This window comes from Oryx dammah, unplaced genomic scaffold (assembly GCF_014754425.2).
Source record: "Oryx dammah isolate SB20612 unplaced genomic scaffold, SCBI_Odam_1.1 HiC_scaffold_29, whole genome shotgun sequence".
NCBI classification, from domain to species: domain Eukaryota; kingdom Metazoa; phylum Chordata; class Mammalia; order Artiodactyla; family Bovidae; genus Oryx; species Oryx dammah.
This window is the reverse complement of record NW_024070213.1, coordinates 22,071,169-22,097,712: the sequence shown is the minus strand read 5'-3', so window position 1 is coordinate 22,097,712 and position 26,544 is coordinate 22,071,169. Positions and strand designations below refer to the sequence as shown.

General features: G+C 46.0%; 1 protein-coding gene across 1 annotated transcript; it reads right to left on the bottom strand.

Moving 5' to 3' along the window:
* Positions 1-4,120: 4,120 nt before the first annotated feature.
* On the bottom strand, positions 4,121-25,710 carry EMP1 (epithelial membrane protein 1). Its single transcript, XM_040235228.1, has 5 exons — positions 25,545-25,710; positions 9,521-9,633; positions 7,505-7,601; positions 7,264-7,404; positions 4,121-6,363 (listed from the first exon to the last, which is right to left on the bottom strand). Exons 2-5 carry the CDS (start codon positions 9,596-9,598, stop codon positions 6,197-6,199), a joined length of 483 nt encoding a protein of 160 aa, XP_040091162.1. The 5' UTR covers positions 9,599-9,633; positions 25,545-25,710; the 3' UTR covers positions 4,121-6,196.
* Positions 25,711-26,544: the final 834 nt, after the last annotated feature.

The window sequence follows — 26,544 nt, the reverse complement described above, 5'->3', positions numbered from 1 at the left end:
TTGGAAAACTCAGCAGTGGCCACAGGACTGGAAAAGGTCAGTTTTCATTGCAATCAAAGAAAGGCAATTGCAAAGAATGCTCATACTACCACACAATTAGATTCATCTCACATGCTAATAAAGTAATGCTCAAAATTCTCCAAGCCAGGCTTCAGCAATACATGAACCGTGAACTCCCAGATGTTCAAGCTGGTTTTAGAAAAGGCAGAGGAGCCAGGGATCAAATTGCCAACATCTGCTGGATCATGGAAAAAGCAAGAGAGTTCCAGAAAAACATCTATTTCTGCTTAATTGACTATGCCAAAGCCTTTGACTGTGTGGATCACAAGAAACTGTGGAAAATTCTGAAAGAGATGGGAATACCAGACCACCTGACCTGCCTCTTGAGAAACCTGTATCCACGTCAGGAAGCAATAGTTAGAACTGGACGTGGAACAACAGACTGGTTCCAAACAGGAAAAGGAATATGTCAAGGCTGTATATTGTCACCCTGCTTATTTAACTTATATGCAGAGTACATCATGAGAAACACTGGACTGGAAAAAGCACAAGCTGGAATCAAGATTGGCGGGAGAAATATCAATATCCTCAGATATGCAGATGACACCACCCTTATGGCAGAAAGTGAAGAACTAAAGAGCCTCTTGATGAAAGTGTCAGAGGGGAGTGAAAAAGTTGGCTTAAAACTCAACATTCAGAAAACTAAGATCGTGGCATCTGGTCCCATCACTTCATGGCAAATAGATGGGGAAACAGTGTCAAACTTTATTTTTGGAGGCTCCCAAATCACTGCAGATGGTGATTGCAGCCATGAAATTAAAAGACACTTACTCCTTGGAAGAAAAGTTATGACTAACCTAGACAGCATTTTAAAAAGCAGAGACATTTCTTTGCCAACAAAGGTCCGTCTAGTCAAGGCTATGGTTTTTCCAGTGGTCATGTATGGTTGTGAGAGTTGGACTATAAAGAAAGCTGAGCACTGAAGAATTGATGCTTTCAAACTGTGATGTTGGAAAAGGCTCTTGAGAGTCCCTTGGACTGCAAGGAGATCCAACCAGTCCATTCTGAAGGAGATCAGTCCCGGGTGTTCATTGGAAGGACTGATGTTGAAGCTGAAACTCCAATACTTTGGCCACCTGATGTGAGGAGCTGACTCATTTGAAAAGACCCTGATGCTGGGAAAGATTGAGGGCAGGAGGAGAAGGGGACGACGGAGGATGAGACGGTTGGATGGCATCACCGACTCGATGGACATGGGTTTGGGTGGACTCCGGGAGTTGGTGATGGACAGGGAGGGCTGGCGCGCTGCAGTTCAAGGGATCGCAAAGAGTCGGACACAGCTGAGCGACTGAACTGAACTGAACTGTGAAATCTAGAAAAATGGTGTAGATGATCTTATTTGCAAAACAGAAATAGAGACACAAACATTGAGAACAAATGTATGGCTACCAAGGGGGTAAGTGGGTTAGGAGATTGGAACTGACATATATACACTATTTATACTAAATATAAACTACATAACTAAGGAGAACCTACTGTACACCTCAGAGATCTCTACTCGGTGCTCTGTGGTGACTTAAATGGGAAGGAAATGCAAAAAAGGGGGGATACACACATACATAATGCTGATTCACTTCACTATACAGCAGAAACTAATAGAACATTGTAAAGCAACTGTGTGTGTGCAGTTGTGTCCAGCTCTTTGCGACTCCAAGGAGTGTAGCCCACCTCTGCCCATGGGATTTTCCTGGAGTGGGTAGCCATTCTCTTCTCCAGGGGATCTTCCTGACCCAGGGATCAAACCAGGGTCTCCTGCCTTGTAGGTGGATTTTTTACCATCTGAGCCACTAGAGAAGCCCTGTAAAGCAACTATACTCCAATAAAAATTAATTGTTTTATTGTTTTAGCTTATAGTGATTGATTTATTACTTTTTTAAAATATGAATTTATTTATTTTAATTGAAGGCTAATTACTTTACAATATTGTAGTGGTTTGCCATACATGGATCCACCGTGGTGTACATGTGTTCCCCATCCTGAACCCCCCTCCCACCTCCCTCCCCATCCCATCCCTCTGGGTCAACCCAGTGCAGTTGTCTGCATTGATCTTTTATCTGGCCTTGCTCTGACAAACATTAAATATAATGAGAGGTAAAGAATGTTAATTATTCTGGAGAAAGAAATTAGTAAAGTCAGTTCGAGTATGCCACGTTGAAGTGAGTTTGACAACTTGGTTTATGGAAGCAAATCTGTATTTAAATATTACTGCCAGAATGATTTTAACTTTTTAAAAACAAGGTGACCAAATGTCAGATTCATTTGTGTAATCAATCGCACTCATAAACCCAGGGCTATAATTCTCCAACTTGATTTTGCAAGGCCTAGTTACCTCAAGAGCTCTTGCAAATTGTGTTCAAATACTCAAAACAGGTTTACTTTTGATTCATCTTCAAAATTATAGATATGTGTGCCCTTTGTAATTATTTTATGAGAGCGAGGGTAAGTTGTGAAATCAAACTAAAATAGTAAGATTTCATCAGTTCCAGAAGCCTGTCAATTATTGTACCAAGGAATAGGAATCATTCTAATGTTCCTAGGTAAACTGGATTCAAGCTATTGATATGCTAATAAACATAGGGAAATTAAGATTGATTCTAAATCTTGCAGTTGCAAATAGAACAAGCAGTCCCAGTTTAAGAACCCCCAGTTAAAAAAATTGTATATTTGAAGCCAGTCAGAGTCGTGCTACCACCACTTTCTCCTATATTCAATGGCAAACTCTGACATGAACAGGGAAGAAAGATTCCCAGGCAGCCGTGCCCGCTTGGCAATTGACTCCTATTCATTTCCCATCTCTGCCTCTATCAGATACACTCCTCATGCAATGAAGGGTCTGGAGGGGCAACAGAGGGGTCCAGGTGTCAAAATCTGACTAACTCATTTCCCATTGAAGATAACTATAATAGTTAAATCATTATTAGACTTATTTTCCAGGCTAGACTTACAAAAGCCATTTTAGCCCATATTGTGAGTAAGATCATTTCAAACTGTCTCTATGGACCACACGCTGTGAGTTCCAGACAATCAGCTTAGGAAGATAACTTTTGGAACCGACGCACATAGGTCTCTAAGTGGCTATCAATAATTAATGCAATTTGATTAATTTAATTTAAAATATGTCAAAGTATTATTTTCAGCTTTCATTGTGGGGTTTTCCTGTGTGTGCTTTACTCTGTGCAGTGATTTCACCCAAGGCCACCGGGGACTAAAAGATGACCTACTCCACACTGAAAGCACCCATCATATTGGTATCAACATGAGACTGGGGTAGGCAGCATCAGCTCTGCTTTCCACTCTTGATTCCAGGCCTCACTGCACCCAGAAAGCCTCAAAGCTTTCCTTCTGTCATACAGGTACAACCCAGGTTGTGCAATGAATGGGTTCATGCAAATGTATGTGATACACACCTTTGCGAATTGCTTTATATGTTGAAAACACATTAGTGGAGTTGACTATTTCAAAGAAAATTAGCAAGTGTCTCATTTCGTAATATCATAAGCCATTCTAATTCAAGATAATAACCTCTCTCTAATAGTTTGTGAAGTTCCTTTTTTTTTTTTTTTTTTGCTTAAAAGGCTTAATGAAAGCAAGATGAAAGTATAGTAACATCCAGTTGTCTGAAAGAGTTATTGTATAAATGCCTAATGCATTACCAGAAAGTAGCTTATTCTATCGGAGAAGGCAGTGGCACCCCACTCCAGTACTTTTGCCTGGAAAATCCCATGGACAGAGGAGCCTGGAAGGCTACAGTCCATGGGGTCGCTGAGGGTCGGACACGACTGAGCGACTTCACTTTCACTTTTCACTTTCATGCATTGGAGAAGGAAATGGCAACCCACTCCAGTGTTCTTGCCTGGAGAATCTCAGGGACGGGGGAGCCTGGTGGGCTGCCTTCTATGGGGTCACACAGAGTCAGACACGACTGAAGCGACTTAGCAGCAGCAGTAGCAGCAGCAGCTTATTATATCAGATAAATGCCAAGTTATCCAAATCAAACTGATTGACAACTTAATTAAGGGAAAATGTCATACATTTCTAGAAAGAAAACACCCACACAGTATAGGGAATCAGAATCTGTTTTTATATGCCTAGAGTTATAAACATTTGTATCAAAATATTTACAATTATAGTATATGAAATATCAATCTATTAAAGAAGAAGCCAAATACAGTACTAGAACAACCCACCACTGTAATGCAAATTACATGAGACATAAATGGCACAGAAACAAAGTAAAAGACCAGGGAATACATGGTTCACTCCAGTCATAGTTTAACTTTTTAACACAATGCTAGTATCTCTTTTGGATATATCTGATATGCAAATCTGCCTCTGCACTCAAGACAGCCTTCTATAATCATATGATCATTAAATCATAATTAAAAAGTTTATCATCCCACAGTTTTTTGCTTTCCAACCCATTTACCCCTAGTCCAGATAATTTGGTGGCCCACCCTCCACATTCCCCTAACCAGAATGAACATAAAGAAATAAACTTAGTAATAATCCTTTTATATAAATACCAGCAATTGTGGCATAACAGCTCCCCAAAAGGAAAACTATATAAGAAATGGAATGAAAGGGGAGCTAGAAGAAGAAAAGTAGGCAAGATGTCTCAGACTCTCCCTAGGGTAGATCTTCTCAAATTGATAAAGGAAGTGTCTTCCACCAAAACAAACCCTTTAGCCAGAATCTGAGATGGCTTAAAAATACCTGCGCCAGGCCAGAGCAATGACTGCTTAACCAGGATTACCATACAAATACCATACTTCTAATTCCTACAAAGAAACACTCTTGTGGCATCAGAGAAGCTCAATGACCATCGGACTGGACTGGGCACCACAAGAGTTTTTAGGGGTTTTTGCTTTTCCCTTAAAGAAAATATCTGCCCATCACCTATATTTTTATTTCTCTCACAGAAATTTTCTTATTTTCCTGGAAGTACAGACACTCTGTTCTTACTGTGACTGAAATCTAGTATGCTTAATACTTGACAATTGTATAGCACCTTTCACCCAAGGATGTGTGGTTTGGTTTGCATGTGTTTTAAGAAGCTTCCAAAACTGCCTTGCCTCATCCGTATTGTGGAACAGGCAGGACCTCTGATAGGCGACCCCTTCAGCTCATAAAGCTAGAGCCATCTCTGAGCTCAGGAGCCCTGATCCCCAACTTGGCTAATCAGATAAAACTTCCTCAAAAGGGTATAATTTAGGGGGAGAGTAACAGATTGAGTTGCAAAGATCTATGTCCATCTCTCTCACATCTTATACTTAAACATGATTGCACCGAGAGAGGTTCCTAATAACATAACCCTAATATAATCCTGCTGTAGGACTGCCCCCTTTTCCCATAATTTGTGTGGTGCTCCCACCACTGAATTGGTTGTTAGTGGCTTTACAGTAATTCCAGAGTGCTGCCTTGGCTTTAAGCGAGAGACCAAGCAAAGTCCACGGCAAGAGGTCTCCACAAGGGACAGCTGTGTGAGGCCAGGTCTGGGTTCTGACCATGCCCCAGGCCTTCCACTGTGAAAATTTCTTTCTCAGTTTAGCTAAGCCACCAACTTGGCCTTAATCACTATGTCTCTTCTTCCCATTTTGTCACAAATACCACAGAGTTAAATCTCTGCTTAACAAAGAGGGATCCTGGCACAGTGGCCGAAGTCCTCCCTTGAGCCCTTCACATGGTGATGTTTTGCTTTGGGTCAGAAGGGCGGGGTGGCTTCCAGGCTTGGCTTATTCCACACAAACACAATATCTGCCCTGGCCGGAACTTGTACCGCTGTGTTAACTGGGTGCAGTGAGTCTGAAGACTGAATTCACCCTCGGAAGTGGGGCCAGTGATGTGGCAGCTGCTGGGGCCCCGGGCAGTGTGTGTAACGGAGAACAGCTGGAGGCCAAGCCCGGTGGCCCACATCCAGGGAGCACCCGTCCCAGCCAACCGCTTTCTCCCAGGGCGGGGGCTGGACAGTACAGGACCCCCTCCATCATGTTTGGGTTTCAGCCCCTCCCCCCTTCCATCCCCTCCCCCCCCCCACTTCCCTCTCCTGGTTTTTCCCGCTTAGCAACTTCCACTCCCCTCCCAGATTCAAGGGCTCCCTCCTCCCCACCCCCCAGGTCCCCAATAAATGTGTTCAGCCTTATTTCTTTCTCAGGACCAGATAAAGGATGCCGACGATGAAGCTGAAGCAGAAGCAGATCCAGGTCAGGATGAAGGAATAGCCGTGGTGACTCTTCTCGTAATCGTTTTTAGAGCTGTTGGCATAGTGATGAGTGTAGATGGAGGCCCCCACCATGACGCACAGCCCTGCAGTGGGGAGAAATGATTCACTGTTGGTTTGGTATCTTAACATTCAAAGCGAGAAAAAGATTTATAACTTTAGAAAGATCCTATGTTCCTCTTGGGCGATGGGAAAGTGAAATCTGAAATTTGGCCCCCAGCGGTGGTTCCGTTGATTGGCCCTGAACCAGGCTTGATGGTGATGTTGCTGTACCATTGGTGTTTGAGTTCTCACACCTGCACTGGTTTGTATGGCTGTGAAGTAAGACACAGCTCCTCTGGTCTTCCCCACTCCTCTCCGCTGGCTTTCCCATCTAGACCCCAGCACACTAGGACAGGCTGCCCTGACGGGATGCAAAAGAACACACCTTCCATCACACTGTGTGTATTGGGAGAGAGGGGATGGCCATCAGCAATTTCACTCTCTGAGGACTCCCACATGCCCTGCCCCTTCAACTGTCCTGAATACAAGCTCTGGCTTCCCAGGTCGCTCAGTGGTAAAGAATCCACCTGCCAGTGCAGGAGACACAGGTTCGATCCCTGGGTCAGGAAGATCCCCTGGAGGAGGAAATGGCAGCCCGCTCCAGTATTCTTGTCTGGAAAATCCCATGGACAGAGGAGCCTGGCAGGCTACAGTTCATGGGGTCACAGAGTCGGACACAACTGAGCACAAACCCATACAAGCGCTGCAGCTGGGCAGACCCCGGTTCCTTGGTATCTGCCCAGGAGCCCCAGGTTTAAACAGTGAAGCTGATGAGGGTTTTTACTTCAAGTGACTCTCAGGGGTTCTCCCCAAGAGCACAAATAACCAAGCCAGTAAATTGTACAAGGCAGTTTCACTGCCCCTAGTGCTCAGCTGTCCACACCACTGACAGCCCCCATGGTAAGATCTATAGGAAAGCTTTTTCTGAGTAAGCTGATACTCACAGCACACCAGCAAGGTGGCTCCGGAGAGGAAGAAGCGGTTGCCTTTCTCCATGGTGAAGAGCTGGAACACGAAGACCATGAGGGAGATGACGGAGAAGATGATAGACAGGATCATGAAGGCCTGCACAGCCTTGAGGGCATCTATGGACAGAGAGCAGGGGGAGTGAGGACGTCAGGCTACCGAGTCCCCAAGGGGCTGGCCATTCCTTGAGGGCACTGGGTACAATATCTTTGCACGTACCTTCACCAGCGTAGGAAAGGTTGTCACCACAGCCACCAATGGTACAATTTTTCCAAAGACCTACTGATCCTGCTCCCGAATCTGACACCACCCAGACCTGAAATCAAAAAGACATAAAGGAACTCTTCTCAGTACTCTGTTAGGTGGGAAAAGAACCTGAAAAAGAGTGGATATATGTACATGTATAACTGATTCGCTTTGCTGTACACCTCAAGCTAACACAGCATGGTAAATCAACTACAGTCCAATACAAATTTAAAAAAAAATTTTTTAAATCTGTTTAAAAACTAACTCCCTGGCTTGAAAGTAAAAGAAACAACCATCAGCTTGTGTCTGGACTAAATCTTATGCAAGATGCCATATTTAGCCATAAATACAGCTGAGAAGCTCATCTCCAGGTGGAAATAATGTCTTGCTAAAACTGAAGTCACAGAGGTCCCAAGAAAAAGGAGAGAAGAATGTACGAGCAAGGAGAAGTTACCTCACTCTCTGGACTTCACATCTCTCATTACTTAAAAAAGAAAGACCTAATTCAACCATTGGGGTTTTTTGGTTTTTGGTTTTTTAATCATTCTAAGGCTCTAAGAAACAAACCGTGCATGAGAAAATTGATTTTAAAGATGTACAGTTCATACACCCTACCAAGACTGTGTCCAATAAAAGGCCTGGCAAAGAAGGTGAAAAAAGTTAAGGAAAAAATGTTCAACTGGAAAAAAGTATATAAGAGGCAGCAAAGAACACAGCCTTGAGACTGGGAGATCAACAAGCCACACTCATCTAACTAGAAGGATAAACCTTGACTGTCGCAACGTGAAAAGTAATTTCATAATAACATAGTCCAGGCAGAGCTGTCCTGTGGGGGCAGCTGAAAGTCGAAAAACAACCCAAATCTATTCAAACGAGGCTCACCACAGTGCCAACACCCCCTCCTTCCAAGGCCCAAGAGAAAGTTATCCTTCTGGGATGAAAAACAAACGCCCAGCCCTGTCTACACAGAGTGTCTGTTCGAATGCGAGTTACTGGAAAAGCAGGGCCGGGATGTCCAATCGCCTGCCTGTTCTTGATTTAATAAACAGCTGTGTGTTCGGCCCCATGTTAGAGGCTGATAATTCAGATTTCAGCACTGGGCATCCACTAAAACATTTTGGAGCCATTTACTGGACCTGGTAAACTGAGAGACTTGGTGGGGGGCGGGTGTACAGAACAGCTAAATTCAAGTTTGGAGGCGTCCACACGGCGAGGGCTTTGTCATCACAGTGAAGTTTCATTGAATCTTGCTTAGAATCGTACCCACCGATAATGGCAAAACTCTTTTCTCTGAAATTTAGGTCCAAGGAGTTGTCTTGTCTTGGTTTTTTCTGAGAAAAGCAAACTGGACTCTGCAAACTACCACTAGAGGTCAGAGTAGCCCCAGATTCAGAGAGAAGAGCCTATGGCTTACTCTGTGTTTTTAGTTTGTCTTTTTTTTTTTTTTTTTTTTTTAGTTAATTCAGGCAAACGAGGTTAATCTTGCATAATTCCACTCTCACATGCTATTCTCTGCTCAGAACTTGTATTTATTGATCGGACCACCAAAGTATTTCATCCATCATATCACTCCCATTTCTCCTTCTAATCAAGGTTCCCAGAAGGAAGTTTGGCCTGCCACATGGTGTCTTCATTACGTCCTGAACAAAGCCTGTCCCTCCCACCTGTACTCCCTGGCTGGGCACACCTCCTGGAATGCTTCCCAAGTTCCTTTCACTCTGCATTTCTCTCGCAGCGAGAAACCCCACCCATCTACCCATCCTCCAAGCTCCACCTCCCCTGAGAAGCCTCACTGTGTTCTCCAACCTGGCGAGATCACTCATTTAGACACTTGTTATTAATATTTAGTTGTTTGAAGTGCAAGTATGTGTTTAATTTTTTCCACAAGTAAGCTGTAAATTCACAATGCCTTAAACATCTTTTGTAGCACTTTGTGTAAATATTCAAATAACTTCCAAATGAATGAATGAACAGAAGAACAGGACTCACGTTGGCAATGGTAGAAACAAATAACATGATGACGGTGGCAATGTGGACCACAAAGATACTCGCCAGTAACACCAACATCTTGGCTTTTCGTTGGCTTGAGAGTGAAGGGAGCTCTGAAAAGAAAGGAGAACACGAAAAGAAAAGGAGAGGTTATTCTCTCATTCAATGCGTTATTTCAGCTTTCCCCTGTGGGTGGGTTCTCTGCTAAAATCAAGAGGAGTTACAGTAAAAATCATCATGATTCCATAAATTCCTGCCAACACCTAATTAGGTTAGCCCAGTTCCCCAAGTGCTTGTTCATCTGTTTACATAGATCTAAACAGAAAGAAATTCTACCTCAGATATTTATATATTCATCCCTCTAATACAGCCTGTTTCAAAACAAGAAAATTTTATGGTAAATGTAATTATTTTGTTTGCATTGTACAAGTCAAAAGTAGGACTTTGGTTTTTAAAAGGCCTTTCACAGCTGTCATTTCCAGGTCTCTATGCAACAAAGTTATATAAATTTGCATTCCCAGTGATTTTAATTGAAGCGGATGCCTTCCTAAGACTGGCAGCTATTACTCAATGCCCAGAGACCAAATGGGCTACTAATTTGATCCCGTATGAAATATAAAATGTGAGAGCCACAACTTCCACTATAATAATATTGTTGGATATTCAATAATTATAACAACCCAATTACAGTTTAATGGTCTGATCACCTTCCAATGGAATATTTAAGACTTGTGTTGCACCTGAGTCTTTGGGCTACATCACGGTAGGGACTCTGCTTTTGGTCTGGGGGCAGAGGGTTATATTTCCTACGACTCAATATGACAGTTCTGAGGGCTGGATGCAGCGGGAGGGATGAGACATGCCTTTGGCTTGTGTGTGACATTTACCCAAATGCCAATCCTTCTGGACTCAGTACAACCCATCAGCAGATGCATCCATCACACGGTGGATGGGGGGACGGGGAACTAACAGATTAAGAATGCGCATGGGTAAATGGAAGCATTCAGTCATCATCTCAGAAGTGATGAGGGGAGCCCATGGATCATCAAACCAAGAACATAGTGGAAGTGTGAAGGATGTACGAGGGGGCGGCTGTTTTGATTGATGGCAATGGCAGGAATGCTTTGTCACACCCAAGACCGTTAAGAGGTGGTGCAGGCTTGCTGGAACTTCAGAAGGAAAGGGCTCACGTTACTCACACCCCAGGGAGGGTGGATGTGTGGCTGTCCCCTCCCAGGGAGGAGATGGCTATGCACATCTGGTAACTATGTCCCACTTCTCTCTCTCTCCCTCCACCTCGTTTAATTAAAGCTTTGAGTTTGAGTCCCTTCCACTTCAGACAGGGTACTTATTGGAGAGCGTGGATGCAACCATTCCAACACTTCCAGTGCTTTTGATCTCTCCCTTTCCTCATCAGGCACTCCAAATCCAGAATGATCTACTGTACTCTGGTCGGGGGAGGGAGGAGGTTGCTGTTGACAAGCCAAGAGTGAAAGGCAGACACTGGCCTCCACTGCCAACCCTGACCCATTCCAGCCACTCCCGCCCTCCTTCGCCATCTAAGCACTTCCCTACCACCCAGACTCTTTCTGTAGAAATTTCTCCAATTGCAAATGATCAAAATGATGATGTTTACCTCTCGGTTTTGGGGCAGAGCTTAGAGCTTTCGTGCCTATTATTGGTAATCTCCCCATACATTCCAGTGCATTTTTGCTTTTCTCAGATCCTTGCACACCTCCTCAGTCACACCGCCTCAATTTTCTGCTTGACTTTAATGCACAGTGAAAGGAGACTTTTTGAATCAGACAGAGGTTGAGTTAGAATCACGTAAAGTTGTTTGACCTCCTGGTGTCAGTTCCCTCCTATGGAAGGTGGGGGTTGCAATGCTCATCGTACAGTGTTACATTTAATCCTAGATGGAGAACTCCACTCGGCAGATACTAATGGGGTTACTGTTACTGCTACTGTTATTGCTATTATATGAAACTGAGTAGCAACTGAGTCATCCATTCACCAGTCTGCCCCATGTGAAACAATAGGATACCTGCTATCCAGTTCACAGGGCAGTGTGAATAAAACCATTTTGGTCCTCTTAGAAATTATCTCTACACCTAATCCTTGCTCCTTGCAGGGAGGGACCACTAGGGACCACTCTTGGGGATGAAGAGGAGAAACTGACTCTTCTCATCCCTGTGTTGGTCACCCTCCCCATTCCCCCCAGACTCACACCATCACTAGATCCTGATCTCACCCCTCATGGGGAAAGGAACAAGCCTGAATTAATTCTCTGAATGCAGGGAATTAAAACATTATATAACGAGATTGTGCTTAATCCTCCTTAGGCTGTAGAAATTACTTTTTTTTTTTCCTTTGCTCTTAATTGACAAACATCCTCCTCCTAATGGGGTTGAGGGGCCAGAGATGGAATACAATACACCAAGCAAGGCCTCTTATATGAGGTCAAGGAGAATGTTAGGAGTTTCCTTTCTGACACACTGCTGGGGATCCAGCAGAATTCTCTGTCTCCTTAGACTGCTCTGTAACCCTCCAGTGTTGAGCCTGATTCTTTTTGCCCCTGCTCACACTCTCCATTTTGATAATTTGAACATTCATGCTTTCCAAATACCCTGCTCATCCCCCTTGGCTAGTTCACTGCCTCACCACCACCACCATTACTCCACATACACGAGTTCCTGCCCACCAGTTCTCACTTCTTATCTAAACCACAGCCCCACCTGATCACTATTCCCCTGTGAGGTTCAGGCAGGAGTGGGTGAGGGGATCAAGCAAGATAGCAATTTTCTTTCAGGGTATTTAGATTTCTGTAATCACACCATGGTTTTTCCAGTAGTCACATATGGATTTGAGAGTTGGAACATAAAGAAAGCTGAACACTGAAGAATTGATGTTTTTAAACTGTGGTGTTGGAGAAGACTCTTGAGAGTCCCTTGGACAGCAAGGAGATCAAACCAGTCACTCTTAAAGGAAATCAGTCCTGAATATTCATTGGAAGGACTGATGCTGAAGCTGAAGTTCCAGTACTTTGGCCACCTGATGCAAAGAACTGACTCACTGGAAAAGACCCTGATGCTGGGACAGATTGAAGGCAGGAGGAGAAGGGGACGACAGAGGACGAAATGGTTAGATGTTATCATCGACTCTTGGACATGAGTTTGAGCAAGCTCCAGGAGTTGGTGATGGACAGGGAAGCCTGGCGTGCTGCAGTCAATGAGGTCACAAAGAGTCAGACATGACTGAGAAACTGAACTGAACTGAATCACACTATATCTTTCCACCCAAAAATGGAGCAAAATGCCTTGGATTAGCAAGTGTTCTTACTGCACAGAACACACAATTTTATCTGCTTTTGGCTGTTGTATCGAGCCAGAAGTAGAAGCTGTTTACTGGAGCTATCACATAACACAGGTAGTAGCTTCTCCATCTTTTCATTGCCTGAAATTTGCCAGGTTTTATTGGGATCATCCATCATCAGCTTAGAAGGGCTTCCTTGAATTTCAGTAGCCCTCCCCAACACATTTGGAAGCAGAACGAACTATCATCTTAAATGTCTATCCCTATGCTATAGGTTGCCCCTCTCCCAGCAGAGAAACCCCTAGATGGGAAGATGGGAGGTCATTCTTGAGGTCTTTAGGGACCAGCATGTGTGTGTGCTCATTCGTGTCTGACTCTTTGCGATGCTATGGACATTAGCCCACCAGGCTCCTCTGTCCATGGGAATTCTCCAGGCAAGAATACTGAAATGGGTTGCCCTTTCCTCCTCCAAGGGATCTTCTCAACCGCGGAATGGAACTCTTGTATCTCTTGCATTGGCAGGTGGATTCTTTACCACTGCGCCGCCTGGGAAGCCCACACACTTAACAGGTGAGGGGAGACCTATCAAATTGGAGAGGAGTTTGGGTAGAAATAATAGAGGACCCGGTGCTCTTGAGACATCTACCCACCCATCACAAGCAGGGCCACTTTCTGAGAGCCTCATTCTCTGCCCTCATGTGAATCTCGCTTCATATAAAAGTACTGAAAAGAGACCATTTCTGAGCATTTATATCTTTGGAAGTATTGGCTGCTACAGCTTTCTGTCCTGGCAGTAGGTTTCACTAAAGCTGTCATTGATTTCTCTCTCTGACCTCATCTGCGTGTTGCTCTATTGGTGACAATTGAACAATACTCATAAAACATAACTGTTCTTGAGTAATAATTATCAAAGATTGCAATTGTACCTTTAGAAATTAAAGGATTATAATTTTACAGCATTTGAAATGAAGCATTTTAGGGAGGTTCAATAGGGAGGGGACATATGTATACCTATGGCTGATTCATGTTGATGAATGGCAGAAACGAACACAATATTATAAAGCAATTATCCTTCAATTAAAAATAAATAAACTTTTTTAAGAATGAAAAAGAATGCTATTTATAGCCTTCTCCAGTGGAAAGCAGACACTTTGTCCTAGCTGGGGAGCTCCAACCAGACTGCAACGGAAAACAGCTTGGCATTTCTGAAGTTCTAAGAGACAGCTACCCCCTCATAGAGCATGGAAGCTCAGGGCAGTCCCAAAGCTCGTCATGTTGCTGATGGGGCTTCCATAACAATGTTATTTGTGGTGCTTGGAGTCGGACCCAGGCCACCAGAGCTACTGAATCCACAGCATTCTCAAGGGATAGGATTCCACTGACTGTTCTATGCAGGGTGCCAGGAACAGGTCCCCCCACTGGAAGCAGGGTAGGATCCTCCTTTACCCTCACCCACCCAACAGACATGGGACAGGGTTGATCAGGGCTCCATGGGGCTGGGTGGGAAACTGAGAAAAGTACTGGAGGCATGAATGCTGACTGTAGCAGAGAAGTGACTGTCAAGATAAACGGAGGTTAGCCACTTCGAGCTACATACAGGCTCTCGTTATCCCTTTCCTGTTCCTCTCTCTGCCCTAATCGACAGGCCGCCAGTTCTCTTTCCTCCACCGCCATCCTTGTTTCTGACCACACTTCTCCTTTTCTTCCCACATCACTCAGACCACAGTAGGGCAGCGGTCTCTTTACACTCCTGTCCCTGATACAAGCCTCACAGCCACTGACCGTTCCAGATCTGGATGAAGATCTTTGCTAATAGGACATTCATTGCAGTTAGTGAAACTGAACCTGAAGATTATGCTTGCTGGTTACTGGAGCTGTAAATGCCCAACTGATGTGGGGGAAGGGCTGACGGCCCTCTCTAGCTAGCTCCATCCACTTCAATATTTATTGGTTTCTTATCTCCTCCCACAGAATGAAAGAAGCAAAGAAACAAAGCCCTGAGGCTGCCTTCTATTGCTTCTTCGCCCTTTGCAGGCAACCTAACACTTTTAGGGTGGTCTGACCATGAGAAGGGCTTCCCTCGTGACACAGTGGCAAAGAGTCCACCTGCAGTGCAGGAGACGCAAGAATTGCGGGCTCCATCCCTGGGTCAGGAAGATCCCCTGCAGGAGGGCATAGCAACCCACTCCAGTATTCTTGCTAGAGAACTCCATGGACAGAGGAGCCTGGTGGGCCGTAGTCCATGGGGTCACACAGAGTTGGACATGACTGAAGCTACTTAGCACACATGCACAGCCATGAGAAATTAATCAGATCTCTGTGGACACCTTTCCTTTCCTGATGGGTAACTCACAGCAGAGACATTGAGAATCATCGACTTCTAGACGGACAGTCGAGACGTTGGTAATTTGGCATGATCACTAAGCCAGGGGTCAGATTGCTGACTGATAACTTCTTCCGAACCCTGGAGTCTGTGTGTTTATTGAGCAGCCACCACAGTCTGGGGGAAGCAGGGCCTTCGCGTAGTCTGAGGAACAGGAATCGGGAGCAATACTACAGAACAGAGCCCCAAGACCTACTTCTCCAGCAAAGGAAGTGATGGAAATCCTGGGCTTGAGTCACTGAAGAGCTAGCCAGAGACGGGGGGTGTCACGTGATCAGAAACAGGGAGTCAGGGGCTTGTGTGAGTGAGGGGAGTGGGGGGTCCCACAGAGCTCAAATGTCTGGGACTCACTCGGAGTGGCTGAGAGTCTCCCAGACAAAGGCAAAGTGGAAGCATCCTCGACCAGATGGCACAAGATAACTTTCTGAGAAGCACGTGGATCTGTCTCGAGAGCCAGAAGACAGTTTAGTCGGTTCCCTGGCAGCCAAGACAGCCCCGACTTTTCTGGGGAGACAGGAGCAATAGTGATCAGCTGCCAAAGTCCGCATTGCTCCTTCCTCTCATCCCAGTTTTTTACTGCCGAAAATAACAGTCAGGTGCTGCGTGCTTCCTCCAGTACTTATCTCCTGCGCATCCTTACTTTCCACTCCCACTGTCATTGTCTAGCTGGGGACCACCCGCCTCTCTCATGCTCCTCTTTCTGATCCTCCCTCTTAAGTATATCCTCAGTACCACTGGGTTATCTGACCAAGTCACTCCTCTTCTCAGATCCTCCAAACACACCACCACCCCAACCACCAATCAGGAAAGAGGCTCCACACTGGCGCTGGGAATCCTAGGAAGTTTAAATCCTAGGATTAAAAATAAATTTTTTTTTAAAGGTCTGTTTTTATAGCCTTCCTCCAGTTAACTATCACATTGTTTTCAAGGAAGTTTAAATTCTGCCTCCTCTACGAAGCCTTCCCTGATACAGAGGTCAAAAGTAATCATTTTTCTCCTGTTATTAAAATCATTAGTGGTAGCCCACCTGGTAACAGAATTATCTGTGGAAATGTTTGGCTCCCCAACCCCCAAGATTCTAAGTTTCTGAAAGGAGAATCTTGTCTGTGACATGTGGCAATTATCTGTTCAGCCAGCAAATAAAAGAATCAAGAAAAGCAATATTTTCTTCCCTGTAGAAAAACGATGAATGTCAAGATAACTGAAGTCTTCATAATAAACGACAGAATTCTTGAGAGAAAATGATCCCCCCTACTTTTTTTTAATCTAGGTGAATTTCAGTCCCGTGTTATTTTTAGAAATTATTTCTGTACCCTGATGCTGGGAAATATTGAGGGCAGGAGGAGAAGCGGATGACAGAGGATGAGATGTTTGGATGGCATCACCGACTCAATGGACATGAGTATGAGCAAGCTCCGGGAGATAGTGAAGGACAGGGAAGCCTGGCGTGCTGCAGTCCATGGGGTTGCAAAGGGTCGGACACAACTTAGAGACGGGACAACAATATGTATTGAACATCTTACTATATGCAAACTCTGTGAATATTTCCTGAGTATCTTTGACATTTGAATATGCAAGATTATATGTGTGTTTGTTCCCTCTTATTCAAGAAGAAACAGGCAAATGCAAAGAAAAAATTTAAACTTCTAAGTACTATTTTATCTACTGATTTGACTTTCCTATCTACTTCTTTCAATTACAGAAACTCTGCACTAAAAGGAGGCTTTAAAATCCCTCCCCAGAACATGAAACTCATCTACAAATCTATAACCAGGAACTACCTAAATCATGCTTAAACTTCTCCAGTCTCGGGTAACTCACTATCTACAAAAATTTCCCCACTCTTTCATCAGAAAGGTCCTGACAATGTATTAGAGGCGGCTCTTGGCAATGACTACCTCCATCTTACTTCTGCCCTTTGTCTAATGCTTCCTTAACAGCATTTTTCTGAAGTGGTCTCTTTGCCAGCAGAACTTCCAGGTTATCAGAATATTAACCAGAGATCCCCCAATCTCAAGTAAATCATAACACAGTCCTGAGATGACCCGGACAGACTCTGTCTTTTTGTCCATTGATGCTTTCAGTGAAATTCCCATCTCCTCTGGATAACTGCAGCCTTTGAAGAACGCTTTCTCAGACCAAGACACAAGGCTTTCTCCAAGGCACAGGATAAAAGGCAGAGCCACTCCCAGTCGTACGATCCCCATGAGTCAGCCCCCATCTGACTATCCTCCTTGGTGTCACACCCAAAACTACAGCTGTGCTTCTCCTAGGAACAGGGTGCAGGATGGTGGCACTGATGCCTTTCTGTCCTCTACGCGTCAGAAGCATTTTGCTGTTGTTGGTTTGTTTTGATGTGTTTATTTCCCACTGAGGATCATGTGGGTTGGCAAAATGAATATGCACTGAACGCAAAAGCAGAAGAGGAAATACTGTCTTTGGGGAGCAGCCGGAGAGGATGTATCCGCAGGAGGAAAAGGCTGGGATTAAAGACAGGCTCAGTGAATGAGACCTTGGATGAGGTTTTCTGACCATTGTTCTTGTTGTTTTATATCAAGTGTACTTTTCCATTCTAAATATTGTTTTTACGTGAGGGTGGGGAATGGGGGGGGCGTTAATTTCTCCGTGGGAAACACGTGGAAAGAAAGAATCCTAAAGCACCATCTCCTCCTGCTTCTGGATGTCTGGATGTTTGGTGTGGCAAGAAAGAACTTTGGGCTGTAATTCACTGTGTACACTCGTACTGAGGTCTGTTTTTTTTTTTTAATGTGGGGGAGTTTTTTTTTTTTTTTTTTTTTTTTTATGACCAGGAGAAACGTCAGCAGTCAAGCAGCAAAAGCAACAGGAATCTACATGCTCCAAAGAAAACAACTATTTTGTTTTTCATCGTCCAGGTGAGGGAACTGCACCTCCCACCTGCGAACAGGGTATATTATAGAAAGGGTGGTGCTTATCTGGCCCTGGTGTAGATTGGCATGATTCTCACATAGTTAGGGATAAGGAAGTGGGGTTGGGGGTAGTGGGACAAGCATGTTATTTAAGGGGAACCAAAAGCAAGCAAGAAAAAGAGCATCTCTTTGAAAACCTGGCTTCAAAATTCTGACTCTTCTGACTTTGGGAAAATGACATATTCTCTCTGGACAGTAGCTCCTGGAGAGACAGAGTATTGAGTAGGAAAAAAAAAAAAAAACACGTGAATTTTGGGTGCGACTCCTGACTGCACTCCTTTTTAAAAAAAAGTTCAGATTCAATGGGTATAGTTGGCACATAAAATTGTAAGCTATTTCAAGCATACATCGTGGTAACCCCAGCCCCTTTTAACTGTCATCTGCACACCTCACAGCCTTAGTGTGAGGACCAAAGGGCTCGTGCCTGATACACAGCAAGGGCTGCCCGGCTGCTGGTTATTCTTTTTGTTCATTTATGGATAAGGAGAAACTTAGCCCAGTGAAATGTGCTTGAAACTTCTCAGGCAGAATCCGAGGGCCAGCAACTCCGCTAAAAGCAAACAAGCAGCTTGAATCTTGTTTTGGCAAATGTTCCCAGAGAGAAAAACCTCTCTCTCTCTCTTGCTCTCTCTCTCTGGTTTCCCCTTGTCCTCTTTTGTGTCCGGGGAGGGGCTGGGGCTGGGTGACATCTGCCAAGGCCAAGGCCAGACCTGGGTGGGGTGACCGAGGCCAGCATCCGCCCCCAGACCACAGCTGGTCAGGCCATCAGGCGATGTCCCCAGGGCAAGGATGGAACCATCTCTGTCTTCTGCTGCTGACAAAAGAGGAGTGTTCTGGCAGCCAGAACGTCTCTGATAGAGAGACTGCCAAGATAATAACTAGGGTTCTGGAAGAAACTCAAGGTGTGGCCCAGCCCGTGTTGGGGGGGTGCGGGGGGTTGGCGCTTGGGCGGGTCTGACAGTAGGTGGCAGCAACAGGCTTTAACCAGCAACAGGCTTTAACCAGCAGGCTGTAGTCTGGGAGGTAGTGGGGCCCCCAGGGTGTAGCCAGGGGCACCCCAGTGCCTGGCGTGGGCTGTGGGCTTGCGGCTCTTTCTGCAGGCAGTTGGTTGTTTAGAGACTTAGCAGGGTTGAAGTTACTTGGTCCAGTTCCTTGACAAATGTGAGAAACTGAGTCTCCAGAGTGAAAGCAGAATCGGGATGAAGCCCACTCCCTCGCATCTTCCGGGCCAGGCTTTCCCCACTGCAGCACAGCTTCTCTTTCCTACTTCTGGCAGAATTCTAGAACTTCTACCAGATCTTCATTCTGTCTCTCCAACCCCTCCTAGTTAATCAGAGGGTCAGCACAGACTCTCCAAAGTGATGCCACTGGAAATAAACAAAGGGCCTTTGGAGGGTCACTGTTTATTCCTACTGAGTTGCTGAGAAGGTCCACCAGCAGAACCAGCCCAAGCCGAAACAGCCCACCCTGCCAGCACTGCTGGCCCCAGAGGAGCTTCAAACATTCCCCCCCGACCCCCACCCACAGCACAAGGCCCCCACCCACAGCACAAGGCCCCCTCCCCAGCAGTGAAGCCCAGCCAGCCAAGGGAAGCTTGAGGTCTCAGCTTCATTAGAGTGTGGACACACCTGGCTGGCCTGACCTCTACAACCTCTCCCCAGCTCCCGGCATCCAGCCTCCCAGGCAGGGTTCTTTGATTATTTGAAAGAAGACATCAAAGTATCATGGACCTCATTCTGCTGTCAGTCCTGACCTGACCCTTCTGCAAAGGGAAAAAAAAAAAATGTCCCCAGGGAAAGATGACCACTGCACAAGTAATCCATAGAAATTCTAACATTGCCTCCTTAACAACAGAAGGTTCTTCACAGCCGGGAAAGAAGAGGTGAGACAAAGAATGAAATTCTTGGCCCCAAGGACTAGCCTGACATTGAGGGTGGGTGGTCCCCAAATCAGAGGGGAGGGAGTCAGCGGGACAGCATCTTCACATCTCTGCTCTCTTCTTTCGTCCTCTCCCTGGCTTCCTCTTTGCAGTTTCTCCCTCTTCGTGTTGTTCAGTCGCTAAGTCCTGCCCAACTCTTTGAGACTCCATGAACAGCAGCATGCCAGGCTTCCCTGTCCTTCACCATCTCCCAGAGTTTGCTCAAATTCAAGTCCATTGAGTCGGTGATGCCGCTCAACCATCTCATCCTCTGTTGCCCCCTTTTTCTCCTGCCCTCAATCTTTCCCAGCATCAGAATCTTTTCCAATGAGTCAGTTCTTCGAATCAGGTGGCCAAAGTAGGGAGCTTCAGCTTCAGCATCAGTCCTTCCAATGAATATTCAAGACTGATTTCCTTTAAGATTGACTGGTTTGATCTCCTTGCAGTCCAAGGGGCTCTCAAGAGTCCTCCAGCACCACAGTTTGCAAGCATCAATTCTCCCTCTTCTAGGCCTTTCCATCTGCCCCCCTCTCTCAGCCAGCACACAGGCCTAAGAAACTTCAGGCAGTCCCTTTGCTCCCCACCCCTTTCCTCCTGGCACCTCCCCTTTCCTCCTCGAAGCCCAGCTCCCCATCCGCTCCCATCCATACCTTTGGCCACACCCTCCTTGAAAAGAGGGTGAGGCTCCTTTCCCAGAACCACCTTTGTGTCTCTGTCTCTGGAGCCTGGTCTGGGTTCATTGGTGGATCACTTGCTGTTGTTAATGTCTCCACAAATCTTCGCTAACCAGGCACTGCTCAGGTTTCATAAATCAAACCTCTTTCTTTCCTTACGAGAGCTGGGTGAATGCTCACTGCTACCCAGCAGTAAAGCCCGCGGACACCTGTACTTGGAGAATCTCAAGTGGATGAAGCAGAGGAGTCCACCTGGGTCCTCCATCCTCCCGTTTCCATGCAGACATGTTACATCATTTCACTTTCCTACCCGTGTTTATGGATTAAATTTGCTGTTGGCATAACCCACAGGACTTTGCTGAACAGGAACTATCGGATCTTAGAACGATAGGGTCTCGGGGCCACAAGGGTCCGTGGAGACCACCAAGCTCCGTTCCCTCTGTTGAGAAGGCAAATGTTCTGCCCACATCACATGGCAGATTCAGAACAAGACCAAGCCCCTCAAGCCTCCTATTTAGCCATCTTGCACCTACCAGAGTGTTCCAGCCACCAATTTCAACCCAAGCCTAGTGGGTTCTCAATTTTAATTACCCCATTGGAAGAGAGAATTCATGAAACAGGCCTGGGAAATATGAAAACTGCCACATCCTCAGTAAGGCCAGGGGCACCAGTAGAGGGGTCCAATTTAGTTCCAGAGAAATGCCACTTCCACAGCAGAGAAGGAAAGGAAGAAAGTGAAGTCACTCAGTCATGTCCAACTCTCTGTGACCCCATGGACTGTAGCCCACCAGGCTCCTCCATCCATGGGATTCTCCAGGCAAGAATAGTGGAGTGGGCTGCCGTTTCTTTCTCCAGGGGATCTTCCCAACCCAGGGATCGAACCCGGGTCTCCCACATTGCAGGCTTTAACCTCTGAGCCTCCAGGGAAGCCCGCAGAGAAGGAAAGGTGGCTCCAGATGTTGTGATTGAAGTGAAGAGAGAGAAGCATCAATCCCCACATGGGCTTCTGTTTCCATCTTTGTGGTTCAGTTTCAGCGGATTTCCCAGTTAAACTGAGAGAAATGACTTGTAACTGAAGTGTTACTTAGTGTGGTTTTGAGACATGTGTGTATGGAGTATAGGGTATTGGGAATCTAAGCAAACTCCTAATTAGAAGCGTATTTCAGCTCCCTTGGTTACTAAATAGGAATCCAGGGTCATCTGGGCACAACTGAAAGGAGTATGGGAAAAGGGAAGTTTATGGTCAGAAAATTCCAGTTCTACACTGCTTAAGGATTATAAGCCCTTTCCAAGGAGCTGGACATCCAGATTGCCTGCCGGCAATTAGACCGAGGTTATGTTGACTGGCAGCCTGTTGCTGTACTTACCATTACAGGAAGTAACAGTGGCAAGGCGTGGGCTCCATGAACTATGGACCACGTTAAGGGACCAGCCCCACAAGGCCAAGGCAGAAGCCTGTGTTTCTGGCATTGCATTGATTTAACCATGACCTCGCAGTTGTCACCGGGTGTCCCTCTGAGTACATATATCTGAGAGTCCCAGGTGGCTCTGAGCTTTTGTGCTAGGCAGCTATGTATGCAGTCAGTTCAAGAAGAAACCACATGCCTTGCTTAGGAAAAAAGAGACCTCAGAATCAGATCGCCTGGGTAAGGATGAGTAGGTACATAGCCTCAAAACTTCAACAAGGTTCCCTGCTCTTCCTGAATCTTCAGTTCAGTTCAGTTCAGTCGCTCAGTCGTGTCCAACTCTTTGCGACCCCATGAATCGCAGCACGCCAGGCCTCCCTGTCCATCACCAACTCCTGGAGTTCACTCAGACTCACATCCATCGAGTCAGTGATGCCATCCAGCCATTTCATCCTCTGTCGTCCCCTTCTCCTCCTGCCCCCAATCCCTCCCAGCATCACAGTCTTTTCCAATGAGTCAACTCTTTGCATGAGGTGATCAAAGTACTGGAGTTTGGGTAGTCATAATAATAATAACAGCAGCACAGATCTATCAAGTTTTATCCATCAAATACTAAATAAGAGTCAAGTGTTTAGAAGATAAGGAGCATTGGATGGATCAACAGCAACAGCAAAAATGGAATAGATATTTTCAGGACTAGAGAACTTGGAAGAAAGTATACAAGTTATAGAGAAGCCAATTTTGCCGGATCTAAGAAACTCTAGCTATGAGAGTTGTCCAGTGAAGCGGGGTGGGCATGGAAGTACTCTCTGAGGTGCCAAGTCCCTTCTCTGGAAATTGTAGGAAAGCATAAAACATTCATCCATCCAAGGTGGTATGAAAATAAGATTTCTGCCTATGGCAGGTTGACGTCCAAGATCTGTACCAAACTCCACGCACAAATCAAGGATGACACGTAACTATATTTGCCCTGTGCCTTTTTCTGAGGCCGTTCTTCAGATATATTCCCTATCTGATGCCGAGGCGCCTACAGAAAAGCCCTTTTGGTTCATCTCTCAGCCTTCTGAGGCACTGGCTGCTTTCTCTCCACTGGTCCCAGTGGGTCCGGGTACAAGCTGAAACCCCCAGAGCCATGCAGCCAAGCAAAGAAGGTCTGCATCCTCAGGGTGGGCTCTATGGGGCTCCTTCCCTCGATCCCCCAGAGTCTGGATGTCTATGGGAACTGGACGGGCCAAGTCTGGCCTAGGAGGGGAGCAGAAAAAGAGGAGACAGCCCCAGTCTTTTCTACGGTCTGTGGAAGGGACGTCTCTTCCCCTCTGAGGCCTGAGGACCTCTCTTCCCCTCCTGGGAGGGAGCCACCGTCTGCCCTGGGATGTGATCTGCCCTGGTTGGTCCTCGAAGGCCTCCTGCCAACTCCCAGGACAGTTTCGTATCCTCAAACGATGTAAAATCCGGGGCGTCCTCAGACCAGGACGCTAGACCAGACATCCTGCCAGTCTGCCCAAACCCCTGCCCTAGTCCTCGGAGTCTGGGGTGGAATTCAATCCACCCCCGAGGGTGGGAGACGGTAGCAGGAAAAAAAAAAGAAAAGAACTCCCGGTCCAATCTTGTCGAGCATACATAGCTGAAATCCAAAAAAAAACCCCACAGCCAAGGAACTCTCTCACTAATTGTTGGAGGAAGATAGGAAAGCGGGAATAAGAACAGCATTTTTTAAATTGCCCTCAAACTCCAAGCAGTAACACACAGCACACCTTTCTCTGCATAAAACTCCAGCGTAAAGTGAGACACCGTACAAACAGTGAGATTCAGGACAGTTTATGTGCCCACAGTTGTCAGTGTTTTCTGTTTCCTGACTGGTTAAATCTTTCTTACTAGTTTCAGCCTGCACAGGCTCAAAGATTTGTTTCTAGCTTCTCAGGATACCATTAATGACAATGGCCTCCCCAATCCACAACGATGTAATCTAGAAATAATCAACACTTCAAGTAAAGATGGGAGTCCACTGCACCTTAAAATGTTGCCCTTGTACTAACTGAATCGTCCCTGGAGGGCAACTTTAGCAGGCACCTTGCCTGGATCCAGGCTGATTATGTTTGAATCTTCTCTTCCAACGAACCACATTTCTAAAGAAAAGCTTAATTTCATCAGGCAAGCTGTATCCTGTCATTCTCCTCGTCTTATGTGTAGAGTGGGGTGGCGGGGCAGGGAGATACACCAGTATCTATGTTGAAATGGGCCACACCTCAACCAACCAACATGCTAAACTTGAAAAGAAAAAGCGAATAGAAATCACCCTTCTTCCTTTTCCAGATCCTTTCATGATTAGCACGAATGTTTGCGTTTGTATGGCCATGTTTTGGAAAGAGAAAGAAGTTGAATGTTCCAGAACAATCACTGCCTGGCATGCAGGAGAAAAAAACCACCTCACATCTACCTAAGAAATAAAAATTATTTTAACATTTCTGATAGGCTGTCTTTTTGCTCTGCACCGAACTTGGCAGCTTCTGGGATAAAAGCATAAAGCGATGCAGAGTTTTGTTTTATTTTTAATAAAAATAGATGAAGTTCCCCCGACCCCACCCTGCCCTCCAAACCCAACTTTTCCCTGAGACCCCACCCTCCACATCTGGCCCGGGAGAGAGCTCTGAAATCCACATCAGGCACCAGGAGCCCCCCTCCTGCGTTACATTTCAAACACCACTTAAAGAGAAAAAGTTTCCTCTTTCTCCCTCTTTCTCTCCCTCTTAACGGTTTTCTTTAAACAAGCCCACCCTGCTCTCCTCCTATCCCGTGGAAAGAAAATAAAAGAAAAGAACACACATTTATACTTAAACAAAAGTGAATGCACAAGCTAAAGGACAGCCGCATAAAATCCACCAGGAAAATAAACTGAAAAGCAGATGCTACCCACCCTCACCCCCAAAAGACTGGCAAACAGAGAAACAACTCAAGTCCTGAGCAATTTAAATCACAACAGAGCAATTGACAAAGTCTGGCAAGCAGCCCTCGGTGCAGTCCGGTTTCAAAGGTACGTCGGGTTTCCTCCAGAAAGCAAACGCTATCCTCTCGTGTTCCAAAAGTCCCTGCTCCCAACACACTTTCAGAACAAGAACCCCATTCCTGCAAGACATAATCACGGCCCAGACAGACTGATTGCCCCAACCCTGGGGCCCCCGTGAAACTAGATTTTACTGAACCTTAAGGGAAAGAGTTGTATCAATGCCCACTTTTAGCTAAAAAGCTTGAAGGACTCAATTCAAGGAGTCCTAGAAAAATAGCACAGGAAATAAGAAAAAGCTTCAGTGAGGTCAGAAGGAGGAGAGCAGTGGGAAGCAAGGAAAGTTCTCTGGGCTTCCCGGCAGTGTCGGGAACTGTCCTACCTGAGGGTCCGGTCACCAACCGAGGTGCTCTGAGTGGCAGGAGCTGGTGGCAGGCGTCCGCTCTCCTGGAGGTTTGTGGCCACAGTGAGCAGAGGGCTGGCCTCCCGAGGTTATAAGTTTCCTGAGCTGGTGTGCTGGGGTGTGTGATGGGCGGTTTCTTTTTACTGTTTTAAAGGAGTTTCTATGAATCAGACCGGCTTAAAAAAAAAAAAAGTGTTGGTAAGCTACGCCCTGCTCAGTTGGCAGGCAGTCAAGACAGCTGGGAGGGAGCCATCAATTCAGAGAAGCCAGTTTAGGCTCCCTGTGACTCAGACACAGAGACCACAGTGGAAAAAGGAGTGACATGGCTTCACATGGGCAACAGGAGTCACACAAATAGACCTGTTTACCGAAGCCCATTCCTCCTCACCATAAAGGAGAGTGGGTTGCCATGGATACAAGTAAAACACAGGTGATCAGCCCACACTTTTATCTGGTGGGGGCAGGAATAGGGGGACTGTAGTGCTCTGCCCACTGACATCCCAGCTAATCATCCCACAAATGTGCCATTATTCCTCTCCCGTCAAACACACCCACAGCAGCTCACGGTCAGGAATGGTCAGGTTGACTTCTGATTACTTCCCTGCCTGACCCTGGACACTGTCCTGGGGATGGGCAGGGGTGAAAACGGGAACACACCAGGAGCCCTCGGGAACCTGCCTCTGAATGATGGAGGGCTGGCTGAACAGCCCTGGGATTAGGCTCCAGGAATGCCCAGCAGGGCTTCTCACATTCACAGTAGTCAGGAGGAAGTCGTCTAGTTAAGGACTTTGCTCTCTGATCTCTAAGTAATAATCACCTGGACCTTGCTCCACAATTGAGTGCCTCGTGCATAATTGTTCCAGCCATCTCCCTGTCCCACTCCTCTCGCTCAGCACCAGAGCCGGGCGGGGCCTTTAGAAGTCATGTCACCCCAAGGCCAGGCATCCGCTGGAGCCCAGAGTCCGGCTGCTCTCCACTT

What these genes read in the sequence shown, in the direction of transcription:
- EMP1 (XM_040235228.1), bottom strand. Translation starts at nt 9,598, where the DNA reads ATGTTGGTGTTACTGGCGAGTATCTTTGTGGTCCACATTGCCACCGTC. An exon ending in TTGTTTCTACCATTGCCAAC is followed by an intron (nt 7,602 to 9,520) that starts GTGAGTCCTGTT and finishes TTTTGATTTCAG; the next exon opens with GTCTGGGTGGTGTCAGATTC. An exon ending in AGCCACCTTGCTGGTGTGCT is followed by an intron (nt 6,364 to 7,263) that starts GTGAGTATCAGC and finishes TCCCCACTGCAG; the next exon opens with GGCTGTGCGTCATGGTGGGG.